General features: G+C 42.2%; 1 protein-coding gene across 1 annotated transcript in view; it reads left to right on the top strand.

Annotated features, from left to right (window-relative positions):
- The window catches only part of PKP2 (plakophilin 2), a 67,245-nt gene that overhangs the window by 35,159 nt on the left and 16,029 nt on the right, over positions 1-16,057 (top strand). Inside the window, exon 6 of the mRNA XM_087722988.1 lies at positions 4,066-4,243. Within this exon, the coding sequence (XP_087579114.1) occupies positions 4,066-4,243 (178 nt within the window). The remainder of the gene's footprint in view (positions 1-4,065; positions 4,244-16,057) is intronic.

The raw sequence follows: 16,057 nt of genomic DNA, 5'->3' as shown, positions 1-16,057 counted from the left end.
TTTGCTGTTCCATCAACTGCTCGTGTTTTACGACAGAGGTTGAAAGAGAACTCTGGAAGAATAACTGCCAGATTGATAGAAAGCCACATTCTCTTTATATTATAGTGTAAAGATGGTAGCGAGAGAGAGAACAGCAAAGCTCAGGCAGCCAAAACTAGCTTTTGAAGGTGAGCCAAAAAGCCTTTGGGGAGCACCTAACCTGCATTTGATCTTGTCTCATCGTACATACATCTAAGAAATGAAAAAAACATTCCTTCCACAGGAAGAATTATAAGGCAGGCAGGCCTGTCATGAGGAGAACATAAATATGAAAAGCAGCCACACCTCTCTTGCACTAAGATTCTACCAAGCTGACACTTTCGATTACGGAAATATATGGTTCACCGACAAAACCGCGAAGCCCTTATCCGCGCTGACATAAGCGCGGAGGGCAAATCCGCGCCGTCTGAAGCGCTAAGGAAAAAGGCGACCCTAGCGCGACGACATAACCGCGGAGGGCAAATCCGCGCCTTCCGAAGCGCTCAGCACCCTAACCCTAAACCTATCCCTAAACCTAACCCTAAACCTAACCCTAAACCAAACCCCTAAACCTAATCCTAACCCTTACCTTAATTTAAATCGGCTTTCTGTCGCCACGCTGTTTTAAAGCGCCCTTCTGTCGCCGAGCTGTTGTCGCCCCGGTGATGACGTCGCGGTGATGACATCGCGGTTTTAGCGATGCGGTTTTGTCGCCGCTATTTTGACGAGCGCAGTTTTGTCGGGCCACGGAAATATATACATGCCCAGTGCAACTATTTCTAAGCTCAGTGCATATTAAGATTTGGTAATTTCATTGTTTTTCCTAAAGGATTGTCAGATTGGCTCTTTTTATCTCAAAGTCTTCTTTTTAAAAAAAGACAAAAGGTTTCTCCTCTGTAGGAGAATAAATATGGCAATAATGCCCAAATCCTACGTATTGCTTATCCGCTGCCTTCCTAACATGACAATAAAAGGTAAAGGTAAAAGTTTCCCTCGCACATATGTGCTAGTCGTTTCCGACTCTAGGGGGCGGTGCTCATCTCTGTTTCAAAGCCAAAGAGCCAGAGCTGTCCGAAGACGTCTCCGTGGTCATGCGGCCGGCATGACTAAACGCCGAAGGCACACGGAACGCTGTTACCTTCCCACCAAAGCTGGTCCCTATTTTTCTACTTGCCTTTTTTACATGCTTTCGAACTGCTAGGTTGGCAGAAGCTGGGACAAGTAACAAGAGCTCACTCCATTACGCAGCACTGGAGATTCAAACCACCGAACTGCCAACCTTTCTGATCGACAAGCTCAGCGTCTTCGCGACTGAGCCACCATGTTCCTTAACATAACAATAAAGCTACTATATTGGCAGTTTTCAAAAGGATGATTATTCAGGAACCAAGAATGAAAAGTATTGTGTGGAGATTTAAATGCCATCTGCACTGAACTAAGATTTAAAAGATGTGTTCTGGGATTCGGAGCAGTGAGCTGAACAATTGTTCTCTTTGTAAAACAGATCCAGCGTGCATGTGATGCACTGTCAGATGATACTTACAAAACCTCTTTTTTTTAAAAAAAAAATGGGGGAAATGATCCTTTTAAACTCTTACCGTCAACTTTTACAGATTCATCAAATTCCAAATTAGATCCAGACTTCCCGTCCCTGGGCACACTTTTAATCTGAATTATTAAATCACCAGACTGGGGGGGGGGGGGGTTAAGTACCTTTTAAACAGGAAGAACAAAGATGACCACATTGTTAATAAATTCTTCATAGCCCCAAAAGTAAGCTTACTTTTATCACAGTGCTAGCAAAAGTTCAGGGTTATAATTGGTAGATTAATTATTGCAAACATTGCCAAAGAGCTGTTATTTCAGGAAGAAGTCCAGAAGGGAGTTCCTCATATCTACAAGCCCATTAGGTTCTACAACTTATAAAGGCTCCCTGTTGGGGAGACACTGTTCCTAGTGAAAGAATTCCTGTTGAGAAGCTGACAAAAATAGACAAAAATCCTCTGCTACAGCAGTTTTTTCTCCTCTGTGTTGTAATTTATTCCCCCCCTCCTTAAATTAATAACCACCATTCATTCCTGTAGAACATAGGACAGTGATGGCGAAACTTTTAGACACAAAGTGCCCAAACTGCACATGCGCACATGCCCAAACTGACAGGTGCACGCGCATGCATGGACATACATGAATGTGCACATGCGCAACAGAGACCCAAAGACCCAGTTGGCCAGTGGGAGGCGGGGCATCCCATCAGTGGCAGCACGTCAAGAGGTAAGATCTTTTTCTTTGGTGAGCTTCTGTTTCGTTGTTTTCAGGGAAATAGAAGCTCACTAAAGAAATGCCACCAAGATCTGATCTGGAGCGATGGCACACATGCCAGCAGAGAGGGCTATGCGTGCCATCTCTGGTAGGTGTGCCATTGCTTCACCACCATGGACATAGGGCATCATGAGATGAGGACTTACCTTACAGCTGCAAAGATCTGACCCTACTCCTATCTGCATACAGCCCTAGATCTGAGAGTTACACTAATGACTCCATCCTGCCTTCTGCTTCTAACCTGGGCTAAATTTTGGCAAAATGTTAGGAATTGGCTAATCTGGCTGGACTCCTGTGCAAGTAAAACTAGCCCAGAAGTTTTACTAAGGAAAAAAAAAACAACCCACTCTATTATTTGAACTTCTTCAGAAATAGAAGCCCAGTTATGACAATGCCTTTAGTAATAGCACTGATTCTGTTTAGGTCTCAGTGAAATAAATAAAATGGGAATTCTCTGTTCTAAGGAAAGAAACTTTAACACTCCAGAGGTTAGTGAACTACAACTCTTAGTAGCCCCAAACAGCATGGCCAATGGTGGGAGAAGATAGAAGTTTTAGTTCAGGAACAGCTGGAAGATTGTCTATCTCTGCTGTAACAATGAGCCAGAGAGCTCACAATTTAAAATAGCAATATAGCAATAGCAGTTAGACTTATATACCGCTTCATAGGGCTTTCAGCCCTCTCTAAGCGGTTTACAGAGTCAGCATATCGCCCCCACAGTCTGGGTCCTCATTTCACCCACCTCGGAAGGATGGAAGGCTGAGTCAACCCTGAGCCGGTGAGATTTGAACAGCCGAACTGCAGAACTGCAGTCAGCTGAAGTAGCCTGCAGTGCTGCATTTAACCACTGCGCCACCTCGGCTCTCCACTGCGCCACCTCGGCTCGCCCCCCCCAAAAGAATTGGTTGTACTATGAAGTTTGTGTAGGCAAAGTAGACTTCCAGCGTGAAAAGATGAAAAGTAGAAGTTTTGTGATGAAGATTTGATGGAGAAAACTATATATATTAACTTTAGATTTACCATCCAAATATTGGCAAAATATGTGCCAGGGGAATTCTTTATATACCTAACTAGCTGGATACCTGTGTTTCATGACAAAACTATGTGATCAGGCTATGCAGGAGAAATTCAGTTTACAATCTGTTGGCTCAGTGGTGGTCGGTGATTGAAACACATAAGGGAATATCGCCAGCTTTAGTCTGGAAGCAGTTCCATAGATGGAAGGTGTAGAAATTTTGGTGATGTACCGAAATTTAGTACTGTAAGGAGCCCCAGACCACTCCTGACTGAAACGTCTGCGAGTTTGAACTGAGGTAACGGAATGTGAGGCAACTGGCAGTTGAAACAGAATTCTTTTCAGGTGGGGAAGGAGAGTAGAACTCCTTAGCATCAGCGTGTGTTAATTACTGTATAAAAAATACTAATGATCTGATGGTCATTTCAAAAAATCCTTTCTTAGCGAGCACTTAGAAGCCAAGAGGAACACACATGCCTATTTCAAGTTTGTAGGCTTTACAATTCTTGAGATTTCATGATGAGTGAATTGTATTTGGCTTTTATATATATAGATATATTTTTGCACTTTATGATTAAGGAAACATGAAACACTGGAATGAAATAAGTCTCTGATCCAGAATTCAGTGAATTCAATTAATCCATTCATTATCTATCAGACAAAACCCTCTGAAGAGCCACTTTATCATCCTGTTCCTTTAATGGCCTTTGCAGGTTTGTTATGGAATCTCTCCTCCAATGACCAGCTGAAAAATGTATTGATCCGGGAAGCCCTGCAGCCATTGACAGAAACCATCCTTATTCCTTATACTGGATGGCCAGATAGAGATTATCCAAAATCGAGTATCATCCCTGACCCTGATATCTTCTACAATGCTACAGGATGCCTGAGGTGAGTTGTTTACTGTGTGTGGCTTGTAATCCAGTTGCAAGGCTGTGGTGGAATGTAGTCTGGAGTTGGGGCTCTTTCCAAGAAGATAAAAAGACGCTAGAGGTTGGAATGTCCGATGGACAGAAAGAGAGCAAGGTCAGACACTCCCTAGAAATTCACATACTATAATTATTGTAGATCATTGCTTTAGTTTGGCAAGATACTGTCTGTAGGTGTACAGCAATAGGGGAACTAGTCAGAAGTGATTTCACATGTAGTTCTTGGTTTTTCAATAGTTGAAGACTTCCTAGTGCTGTGATAACGAACCTATGGCACTCATGCACAGGTGGCACACACAGCCCTCTCTGTGGGCACGCATGCCTCCCGCCAGCCAGCTGATTTTCGACTCTGCTATGCATGCATGTGAGGGCACATGCAGGAGACGTGCATGCATGCGGGGGTGGGGGGTTTCCGCATGTACGTGGAGAGGCCTGCCCCCCCCATTTTTGGTTCCAGGAGGCTGCAGGGAGGCCTGCTAGGCCAAAAACAGGACACGGGGGGGGGGTGCGGCGGGCATGCGCAGAGGGGCAGATGCGGGGGAAGGATGTCACGCACACAGTGCATTATGGGGACAGGCACGCATACGCACTGTCACACACACATGCATTTTTGGCACGTGGTGACAAAAAGGTTAGCTATCACTGCCCTAGTGTCTTCTAGTGGACTCTGGGCAGTGAACAACAAAATTAGCAAATTAAATCATAAACATTCTTATGAAAGACACTGAGTCAGTTAGGACCAAAATCATGTTAGAATAATATATTTTACCTGTTTGCAAAATTTAAGAAAGGCTGAATGTATTCTGAAGTAAGAGTCCCCCCCCCTCTGCCCCTGAGTATAGCAGCTGTCATTAAGAAAGGTTATCATACATTCCATGGACTACCCAGCTCTTGAAAAGACGGGCATCTCAACAGATCCTTTAGACCAATGGAACCAAGGACTGCTTTCATGGAAGACAATTTTTCCACAGACCGGGGGTGTGGGGAGGAGGTGCAACCTAGATCCAATTATTCTACTATCCGTAAAATGGTTAAATTGAACATTTCCAAATGTGATTAGAAAGTGAGTGAGGCTGGCTTAGTGTTCTTATTGAAGTCTATGAGTCCACTGAAAACAAAAATATATATCCCTCAGTTCCTGATACTCAGACTCATGGGAGGCTGCTGTTTTACAGTCTCCTTGAAAGAAGCTGACAGTCAGAGCACTTGTGGGCAATCTTCCATCTCCCATTCTCTCCTTCTCCAGAGAGCTTTGAAGGAGAGTTACTCCCTGATCTTTTGTTCTATCTATCCACTCATTCATGGAAGACATCTTCCATCAGCCATGACTCACAGCGGAAGCCCAAGGAAAATTAGTTTTGATGAACTTAGATAAAGTAAGAGAACTTTGTTTATGATGGTAAACTAGTTACAACCACCTAACTTCTGGGAATATGTTGTGGGAATGTAGTCTGGATTCCCAGCAAGGAGGGGCTACATTCCAGAGGGCAAAGATAATGCAGAGTTTGGAATGTTTGATCAAGAGGAAGAGGGTTAAAGCAGATCCTCCCTAGCATATATCTGTAGTTGTGCAAATAGTTTTTTTAATCTGGCAAAATCCTATCCATAAAACAATAATACAAGAAAAACAATCATTAGTACTCAGACCTAATTTCACCTGTTCTTTGTTCTTGGGGCCTGATAGAATTAAATAGTAGCTTTGACACAACTGAGCTTTGCAAGAACAGAGAAATACGTCATATATTCCTGGGTGTTTAAAGCATAGCCATATCAGATTCCAAAGATCATTCATCAAAGATTTTGTTTCCTACAGTCCGAAAGGTACCGTTACAATTTTTTCAGTTGTTTCTGGTACTTTTTTTTCCTATTGCGCCATTAGAAAATTCACAGCAGATCAAAAGCATAGCATACAAAGCATAGCAAAACTGAAAATCTTAATATCAGGGATTGGGATCATTACACCTGCAAAACGCATAGATAGCATCAACGGTCTCCAGAATTAAATTTGAGTTTTGAGTTTGAGTTTTATTTCATTTGTATGCCGCCCTTTTCCCTAAGGGGACTCAGGGCGGCTCACAGCTCAAAAAGGGAAGGGGGGATACAGACAGTTTAATAACAACACAAAACAATACATAATTAAAAGCACAACAGTCTACCATTCGAACTAGGGGCAGCGAATCTTTAGCCCCAGGCCTGTCGGAACAGCCAGGTTTTGAGGGCTATGCGGAAGGCCTGGAGGGTGGTGAGGGTACGAATCTCCACGGGGAGTTCATTCCAGAGGGTCGGAGCAGCCACAGAGAAGGCTCCTCTGGGTAGTCTCCAGTCGACACTGGCCGGCAGATGGAATCCGGAGACCAATAGGCAGCCAGTGCAGCTTGCGGAGGATAGGTGTTACGTGGGTGAACCGAGGTGCACCCACAATCGCTCGCGCGGCTGCATTCTGGACAAGCTGAAGTCGCCAAATACTCTTCAAGGGCTGCCCCATGTAGAGCACGTTGCAGTAGTCCAGTCTGGAGGTCACAAGGGCGCGAGTGACTGTTGTGAGAATTTGATTTCTTTTCCACAAGGCAAAGATCTGGGATGTCAGATTTTGAAAAATTTTAAAATCTTAGAGGGTACCCACACACTTGTGTGAAAGTATGCAGTGAAGTTTGGTTCATGAAAAGTTTTTGATCTGTGTTTTAGATCTACAAGAGGTCTTGATTTACTGAATTGCTTTGTAGTATGTGGTCACACCTGCAACTGTAACCCATAAAAAACCATCACAGGTATAGAGTTTCCTTCTTGAGCAGGGAGTTGGATTGGAAGACCTCTGAGGTCTCTTCCAACTCTGTTATTCTGTAGTTTGTTGTGGTTTTTACTTCCTGCTTCTTTTTGTCTGTTTAAGAGATAGCAGGGGAAGGTGGGGCTAAAAAGCCTGTGATTGAAGATCAACAGCTGTTAGCCTTGACGGCCCAGTGACTTTGTCTGAAGGCCATCTGCTGGGAGATTAGTGGGCTTCCTCGTGCAGTCGGTTGGCCCCTGTGAGAGCAGACTGCTTGGCTAGATGAGCCAGGGGCCCATCCCAGTGGAGCACTGCTCATGTTCTTGTTATTTTAACTAGCAAAACTTTGTTGCGGCATTACAAGGTTCTGTTTATATAACTTCAAAATCAAAAACAGTGCTTAGAGTAATAAGGTAAACGTACAACACTGCTTGTTCGTTGGATTATTCCATACGCCAATTTGTGTGATGTTGTTGTCTTCACAGGTAACTTCTTTCCTTGCAGGATTTTGTTTTTTCTTCTGGGTAGAGAAGAAGAGCAAGTTATTGTTAAGAGAGGCCACTAACAGGGCAGTTGGGAAAATAATTTGCCTAAATGCTTGTACATCTGCCAGCTTACACAGCCTAATTTGTTTTCTCCTTTTGTGATGCTTACAATGCTGATGGCTTGGGTACTTCAAGGAATGCAGCCTGCAGCCTGTAATATAGAAAGAAAGTTTTGGATTTCGTTATTTATACATAATATGCGTCTGATACTTTTAGTAGAGTCATAGCATTTGCAGGAGTATTAGAACTGAGAGATATTATTGACTTTTGTGATGCTTTGGGGAAAGCAGACAAGGGTAACCAAAGACTTATCTCACTGCGAAGAATAACAATAAAATCATAAAAAAATTTTTTTATAGAATACGGTAAGAGAAGATGCTAAGATTTTTATACACTCTACACTAGCTGATAACCCAGTGTTGCCTGGGTATTTATTTATAGGGAGAAAATGTCTGGACCAAGAGTAATTACTAACGTTGGATTTTCCCCCTTAACAGAGGGAGCCCCCTTGTAGAGTATTGTGAAGCCGTTACCAAGGCAACTCCATTGCGCTGGACAGTAGAAGCCATTTTATGGCACAATAGTTGTATCTTAACAGAACACACACACCAAGGGGTGATAGGGGTATCTTACCCCCACGGTATTTTTTTCCAGAGAGTAAGTCATCTGGGTACCAAGTTTGGTTGAAATTGCTTAAGGCGTTCCAGAGTTATGCTGGAACACACACACACACACACACACACACACACACACACACACATTTAGATAGATAGATGATAGATAGATGATAGATAGATAGATAGATAGATAGATAGATAGATAGATAGATAGATAGATAGATAGATAGAGATAGATAGATAGATAGATAGATAGATAGATAGATAGATAGATAGATGATAGATAGAATGAATTGAATAAACCACAGCTGAATTTGACACAATATGCTAAATAATACCATGCTTCACTAATTTGGTCTAGTGGTTAAGGCACAAGGCTAGAAATCAGGAGGCTTTGAGTTCTAGTCCCACTTTAGGAATGAAAGCCAGCTGGGTGACTTTGGGCTGGTCACTCCCTCTCAGACCAACCCATCTCACAGTTTTGTTCTGGTGGAGGAAATAGAAGGAGGAAGGAGTGTTAGGTATATTTGCCACCTTGAGTTATTCATAAAGTAATACAAGTGGGATAGAAATTTAATAAATAAATAGTTCCCAAATTATTGATTGATTTTATACAGTGGGAGGAAGACCCATACAAAATCTCTTTCACTCTTTAAATTAAGTCTTGACATTGCTCCAAACCTCAGGTCAGCTATAACAAATAAGGTGTCACTATTCTTCTATGAAATGTACCAGTGGAAAGAAGAGAAACTAGTATCACCTCAAAGGACATGGTAACAGAATGAAATGTTGGTTGGAGCATTGCTTCTCAGTCTTGTCCATGTATCCTAAGATACATGGATTTCATGCTGGCTGGAGAATTCTGGGAGCTGAATTCCACACATCTTAAAAGTTGACAAGGTTGAGAAGGTGGGAATGTATCGTCCCCCAAACGCAGCAAAATCTTAGAAGTGGAGTTGATGTAGAAGTATGATATATTCGGGGAGTGATTAATGAACTTCACCTTTGATGGATGAATGGTGTTGTGGCAAAAGCTAATGTAATTGAAATCAGATTTAAATTTAATTAATGTAGTTCCTGTGATTTCCATCTGTCACTTTAATATGTCCTGTTTGCCACAATGACCTATGGCTGATTTTTTTTTTAAAAAAGAGGGGGGATTGCCAACACTGTGTTAAGTATGGTGGTGTGGTGGATGAATCCTCCCAACATGGGAATGGTTGTGTATACGGAGGTGGGGGGGATGGAGGGAAGGGGGGGACAGAGAGAGAGGGAAAGAGAGAGGGGGGACAGAGGAAGGGAGAGAGAGAGATATCACACAGAAAAACTCAGTAGATCTGCAGTTGAAACTTTTCAGTGCTGATACAAGGAGAACTTTCTTCACAGCATTGGAGCACAACTAGAAAGCTATGGAGATACAGGGCAAGACCTTTCAATTGACCTAACCTCTTTACCTGAGGCAGTTGCCTTGATCTGCTTAAGGCAAGGCCAACTCTCTACACTTCCTCGGCTCCCCTTTTTCATTGCCTAAAGGGATAATAAGCAAACAAAAGAATCATGAAAACTTTCTTTGGAATTTCCTGATAGAAGTATTTTCTTCAGGTTGCTTCAGCCTAAAGTTAGCCTTGTTTTGTAAGTACTTTGTTTGCATGTCAGAGGTCCCAGGTTTAGCCCCTGTAGTTAAAAGGTTATCACTGCTAAAGGGTGACCTTTTGTTTGAGATTGTAGATGAGCTCCATGGAAGCTAGCATAGATAGATATAAGCATATGCCATTCATTGTGCCTAAGCTTTAGATGATCTCCTTAAATAATAAAGCCAATTTCACTCACTTGTTTCGGCAACAAGCTTCTCCTTTTTATCTTGAGAGCTCTCCTGAGAGCAGATTGTCACCATATTTTCTTCCTGTTATCTATAGCTGAAACTTCATTCTTAACAATTGAATTTCTGATGTAGCTAGTGCAGGTTTCTGTAGACCAGGGGTGTCAAACTCGATTTCATTGAGGGCCACATCAGGGTTGTGTAACCTCCAGGGGCCAAGTTGGGCGTAGCCAGGATAGGTGTGACCAGCTCGACATCATTTGTGTTGGGGGCACCTATGGTGGCCCAAGCGCTCTGCCAGTGTGGCCCTCCTGAGTGCATGGCCCTCCCGAGCTCCGTTTTTGCTGGCAGAGGGTTGCAGGGGGCGGTGGGAGCCGAAAACAAAGCTCGGGAGCCTGTTTTCACTGGCAAAGGCACAGAGGGCCAATCCTCCACTGTTTCCAGGGGGTCCCGTGGGCCAAACCTAAGTACCCCATGGGCCAAATCCAGCCCCCGGACCTTGAGTTTGATATCCTTGCTATAAGTTGTTATCATTTCTATAGATCAGTGGTTCTCAACCTGTGGTCCATGGACCCCTTAGAGGCCACTATGTCATTACAGGGGCTCCACAAAGGCTCGAACAAATGTTATGATTTAAATAATGAGTTAAGTCTTGGGAATCTGCGGCCATGATTCATGGGCCACAAAAGATATTTAAAGGGGGTCCATGGTGAAGAAAAGGTTAAGAACCACTTCTATGGACTGCTACCATATTAACATTGTTCTGTCTGCAGCAGAAATAAAGTTTCGGAATGATATACTTTTTAATTTATATTAGATTTAATATAAATTAAATGTAAAGTTTTTCCTGTCAGTCATGTATGACTTTAAATATAAATGTATGAATAAAATATAAATGTAAATATAAATTTATATATAAAATATAAATTAAAATATAAATTTCTGTATTTATATAAATTAGCAATTCTTAATCCTGAGATCAAGATACAGTATATAGGCATATTTTATCCAAGCAACTCTTTACATTGGTTTTCCAATCCTTACTATAGGTTTCCTCAATTTTCTGGATTTAATCTTCATAATTCCTAGGCACATATCTTGGCTTCTAAGTAAAAGTCAGAATGAGGGTTTTGAATCTAGTCTTTATATAAAAGCCAAATATCACTCACTCATCATGAAATCTTCAGAACTGTACAGTCTACAAACTTGAAATTTGGGACATACTGTATGTTCTTCTTGGCTTTTAAGTGCTCACTAAGAAAGGGTTTTTTGAAATGGCCATCATATCATTAGTATTTCTCATACAATAATTAACATGCTCTGATGCTAAGGAGTTCTACTCCCCCTCCCCACCTGAAAAGAACACTGTGATAACTGCCAGTTGCCTTATGTTAACACACACTGATGCTAAGGAGTTAGACATTCTACTTCCCTTCTCCACCTGAAAAGAACTGTGTTCCAACTGCCAGTTGCCTCACATTCTGTTACCTCAGTTTAAACTAGCAGATGTTGCACTCCTTCACTCAGGAGCAGCCTGGGGCTCCTTACCGTACTAAATGTCGGTACCTCACCAAAATGTCTATGCCTTCCACCTACGGAACTACTTCTGGACTCAAGGTGATAGGAGTGATATTCCCTTATGTGTTTCAATCACCGATCACCACTGGGCCAACAGATTGAACCAGAGTGAACCAATTTCTCCCGTATTGCCCGATCACATAGTTTCATCGCAAAACCCGGGTATCCAGCTAGTTATTACATATATTGAAAAGAGATAGTGACTATTCAGTGATTAAGGAGTAAAATATTTCATTTTTCGCTTTCCGTGGACCCTTCGTCCATTTAGGTAGATCTTATTTACTCTCTTGTCTGTAAAGAAAGTAATATCTATTTGCCATCTCTTGACAAAGTCTTTATTGAGTTTGTTCTTTGCAGCTAGTTTTTAATTGCCATTTAGGAGTTTATCTTATTCATCTAAATGTCCATTCCATAGCAGTAAAAGACTCTCAGCATTGCTTCAGGTGGGTTTCAGGCCTTTTTATCAGATGTGGGAAAATAACTTAGAGTGGGATATTGAAATAGTAATTGGGGGGTGGGGGGGGACGGAACATAAAATGAGATTATTTCTTTCACACAGAAGATCGTCCTCCTTTGCATTGTTCCACCTCCACCTTCTGCCCTTTCTGGACAGTCTGGTTATGGGGATTTTCAGTTCCCTCAAGTGGGCAGTTGATGAGATAGAAAGTCTAAAATATCTTGACCAGACTACTTGTCAGGGTTCCAAGTAACACCCACAATGAAAGAAGGCTCCAAGCTTGAGTTTCCTCAAAGTTCCATTTTATTAGAGATGTCATATTGGCACATCTGGAAAAACCCAAATCTGAAAGTTTCCAGGTTTTCCCCACCCAAGTGAAAGTTAAAGTCCCTGCCCAGCACCCACATGTTCATCACATCATCCAATCAGACCCTGACCCAACTGGAGATGCCTCCAGTCATAAGATGCAGTTATAAGGTCCTTGACTCTCTGAGAAAGAAATGTTATTTTGACTATCTCTACCCCACTCCATATAATTCCCCCCTCCCATTTTCCCACAGCAATAAATGTGGCAGGCCTGAAGGCCCAAGCGAAAGATGGCTTCCAGGCCTGACACTACTCTTCAACTCAGGAGTGGTCATTCTGATTACTGTGGCTGTCTAGAACAAATGTTCTACCTCTGCTTTTAGAACCTTTTATGGGGAGATTACAGGTCTGATTCTTGGAAAGCCTTCTGTACCAAAAAATGGGCTTTATTTCTATCCCTCTTTTGTTTACTTGTGATTACCCCAGTTGTCACTTACCTTATTTCTCTGATGCACACTCCAAGTTGCCAGAGCTGCATGTAATAGGATTTTCATGTCTGGGCAGCAAAAATCCATACAACCACAACAGTAAGTGAGATTCAGAAAACTCGAATGCTTTGCTTCCATCTAAGATTTTTTCAGCCCAGGTATGATGTCCTAGGACAACGGACGGATGGAAGGAGGGAAGGAAGGAAAGAAGGAAGGAAGGAAAAGAAAGAAAGAAAGAAAGAAAGAAAGAAAGAAAGAAAGAAAGAAAGAAAGAAAGAGGGATGGAGGGAAAGAAAGGGAGAGGGACCCATTTCTCACAGAAGACACTGGGAGCCACAAAACCTGGGTAGGTGTGACTGAGGGGTGTCATGTGACTGGGTGGGAGTGACATTGAATTGGCCACGCCCAACCAGGTTTTGTGGCTCCCTGTTTTTTCTTTTCTGTTGGAAATGGGTCCAAATGGCTCTTTGGGTGTTGCAGAGACCCCTGTCCTAGGTCACAGCATCCCCAAAACTTGAAGCACTGTAACAAATTATAGGATAAAAAACATTGGTATCCACTAATAATAGGATGGAAGCTCAAAATAATTAAACACATAAAAGTGAAAAGTAATTTAATTGCCTACTGCCTTTATAAATGTAGTATCTGACATACCGTTCAAATTTAAGTGCAACCCTTGGTCTCCAGACATTAACTTCCTTCATCACTTAATTCATCCCATTAGTCAACATACAATTTACAATCTTCTACATTATTTCAAGCAATAATAACATGAACCAGCAATCATTAGACTGCTAGTTGTAGCCTAATTAGGCTGCTGAGACTACAGAATATTAATCTTCCATTAGTTCCACCTTTGAGAGTAATAATAAAACACATCTCCCTGAAATATTTCAACACCAACTACATCCTTGATGATGAATCTTTGTCTGACATTTGTGTTTATTACCACCCAGTGGACAGGACTTCCTATTGTGTTGTGAACACTAAAGGCTCTGATTTTGCATGTAACATGAATTCATCCATTTACAAGAATTGGTTTCTTTTTCTTTTTGTTCTTTGTTGGCTGTTGTGTTCTCAACTACAGCTATCAAACAAGCAGCTGGATACAAATGCTGTTCTTTGTCTGAGGTGCAGAAGTTGCCTCGTGGTTCTGCAACCCAACAATTCTCCTGGTACCAGGACATATTGGAAATCACATGCCATCTTTCAGCTGCTCAGTTGGGTCACAATTGTAAGATTTTGCAAACATTCATCACTGATTCTTCATCTTAGAAATAAGTCAAACATTCTAACCTTATGGTAGATATACATATTAGTAAATTAAGCATTCTAGTGCAATGCTCAGGCATCCTTCACTTTTTAAAAAAAGCAACAACTTATGGAAATAGTGAAAGAGATAGCAATGACATCATAGACATTAACCAATAGGGCAGGGTGTCAAATTCAAGGCCCAGAGGCCAGATCCAGCCCATGGGGTGCTTAGATCTGACCAGTAAGGTCACCCTGGAAACAGCCCATTTTCACTGGCAGAGCTCTCGAGCTACCATGGCAGAGGTGGGTTCCTATCAGTTCGCACCTATTTGGTAGAACCAGTTTGTTGAATCTACCGAACCGGTTAGAAGAGGTTCCACCAGTGGACCTGGAAAGCAGGCCACACCTACAGAAGAGGTTCCAAAAATTTTTGAAACCACCACTGTACCATAGACACCCCGGACACAAGTGACATATAGCTGGCCATCCCCACCCCGCTTCCCGAGCTCAAACCCAATGCTGATGCAGCCCTCGGTGAAATTGAGTTTGACACCCCTGCAATAGGGTATTATTCATAAATGATGCATTCCCATTAAAGTTGACTTGCTCAAAAAATCTGAGTTTCTACAAACCATCTGTCTTTGGGTGACTAACATTGTGTAGAGCAGGGGTGTCAAATTCAAAGGCCCGGAGGCTGGATTTTTTAGATCCGTGGCAACAGTGATGGACCAGCCCACAGTGCCTCTGTCAGTGAAAAAAAGGTCGAGAGGGCCACAGGCGGCCCTTCCGAGCTCCGTTTTCTCTGGCAGAAAGTTGCAAGAGGCCGTCACAGCCAAAAATGGAGCTCAGGTGCCTGTTTTTTCTGGCAGAGCACTTGGGCCACCCCAGGTGCCCCTGACACGAGTGATATCAAGCTGGCCATGCCCACCCAGGCCATACCCACCCTGAGGTCAAACACAACCCTGATGCGGTCATCAATGAAACCGAGTTTGACACCCCTGGTGTAGAGCGATGAATTAGTATTAGACTAAGGCATCTTTTTAAGCCAGGGTTTTGTATCTTTCTTCATACTGTTCTTGAGTATTTCCACATTCATAATTTGTCTCTTGTTACTGTGAGTGAAGAAAATAGAACCAAACCTTTCTGTTGCAACAGCAACTCTGGTTCAGTCAATTTCAGTCTGGCCAGGCGTTGGAAGACAATGCATAAGCTCTAGTTCTGTATTTTACTCTCAGAGATAAAGGCTTACTACTACAGGTTATTAAATCGTGGCAAATTATAAGTCTGCAAAGTAAAATGATTGTACTATGTTACTTTACCTGTGCAGTTATTTTTTAATTCTAGCATTCCGTGGTAAACGGAATATCTATGGCGAATTCTCAGTCATCCAGGTCAGCCGTTGTCCCAGAGATGTTTTTTCAAGAGACAACTGGACTTTCTGGTTTTTCTTTGAAGTCGTTTCGCTTCTCATTTGAGAAGCTTCTTCAGCTCTGAGAAAAAGCACCCTTGGGAAAATCAGTGTAACCTTTTCTACATGAAGTACTACTTACTATTGATGTGTTTGGTTATGGTTTTGTTTTTTAATCAAGGCACCCAGTGCTATCAGATCGCTTTTCTTTTATTTTACTAAAAGAAAGAAAAATGGGAGCAGAAGCCAGAGGCTTAATTAAAGAAGCTTAATAGAAAGAGACTTAATCATGTACAAAGGAAGAGGAGGGAAAACAGATGTCGGGGGGGGGAGCACAACTCAGAACAGAAGCAAAGGCCCTTTTGAGAGAATTCTTGGGTCTGTTTTCAAAATTCAAACTGTGCCTACTGGCTCAAACCAGTTGAGAATTCTTGTATTTGACAAATCAAGAATATTGAAAAATAATCTGCAATGGGTGGAGTCAACGTAATGGTATTTTGTGAGAATTAGTACAAGAGATTAAGCACTGTTTTTCTATCC

This window comes from Thamnophis sirtalis, unplaced genomic scaffold, assembly GCF_051295495.1.
Source record: "Thamnophis sirtalis isolate CommonGarterSnake01/CBP01778 unplaced genomic scaffold, rThaSir2_p1.2 scaffold_9, whole genome shotgun sequence".
Taxonomy (NCBI): Eukaryota; Metazoa; Chordata; class Lepidosauria; order Squamata; family Natricidae; genus Thamnophis; species Thamnophis sirtalis.
This window is presented reverse-complemented; position numbering and strand designations above follow the sequence as displayed.